General features: G+C 32.2%; 1 protein-coding gene across 1 annotated transcript in view; it reads right to left on the bottom strand.

Moving 5' to 3' along the window:
* The window catches only part of LOC110454142 (mucin-3A-like), a 14,707-nt gene extending 14,364 nt beyond the window's left edge, over positions 1 to 343 (bottom strand). Inside the window, exon 1 of the mRNA XM_021503519.1 lies at positions 170 to 343. Within this exon, the coding sequence (XP_021359194.1) occupies positions 170 to 343 (174 nt within the window). The remainder of the gene's footprint in view (positions 1 to 169) is intronic.
* Positions 344 to 596: the final 253 nt, after the last annotated feature.

The following is a 596-nucleotide window of genomic DNA, read 5'->3' as shown; positions in this document are numbered from 1 at the left end:
TTGATGATTTAGATGTAACAGGTGAAGTTGTTGATGATTTAGATGTAACAGGTGAAGTTGTTGATGATTTAGATGTATCAGGTGAAGTTGTTAATGATTTAGATGTAACAGGTAAATTTGTTATTGATTAAGATGTAACAGGTGAAGTTGTTGATGATTAAGATGTAACAGGTAAATTTGTTATTGATTTAGATGAATCAGGTGAAGTAATTGATGATTTAGATGTATCAGGTGAAGTTGTTGATGATTTAGATGTAACAGGTGAAGTTGTTGATGATTTAGATGTATCAGGTGAAGTTGTTTTTACTTTGATGTGAGAAGAGAAATTGATGAAAACTCGCATGTTCAGTGATGCTTTTTGCCTGTTGGTTGTTTCGGTTGTAATTGTGTATTACAAACCTTGGGCGTATGTCATTTCGTAATGATCCTTCTGACACTGTTGTCGCCATTACAGTCATTGCTATTGAAACAAGAAAAGCTGATCTGGGTGTTTTTTTTATTGTGAAAATAATCCTGTAGTCATTACCGTTATCGATGTTTTTTGGAAAACAATCTAGGTTGAGTTGTATATTTATTTCATAGGAAAAAACAAGTAT

The sequence above is a fragment of the Mizuhopecten yessoensis genome, unplaced genomic scaffold (genome assembly GCF_002113885.1).
Source record: "Mizuhopecten yessoensis strain PY_sf001 unplaced genomic scaffold, ASM211388v2 scaffold7695, whole genome shotgun sequence".
Taxonomy (NCBI): Eukaryota; Metazoa; Mollusca; class Bivalvia; order Pectinida; family Pectinidae; genus Mizuhopecten; species Mizuhopecten yessoensis.
This window is presented reverse-complemented; position numbering and strand designations above follow the sequence as displayed.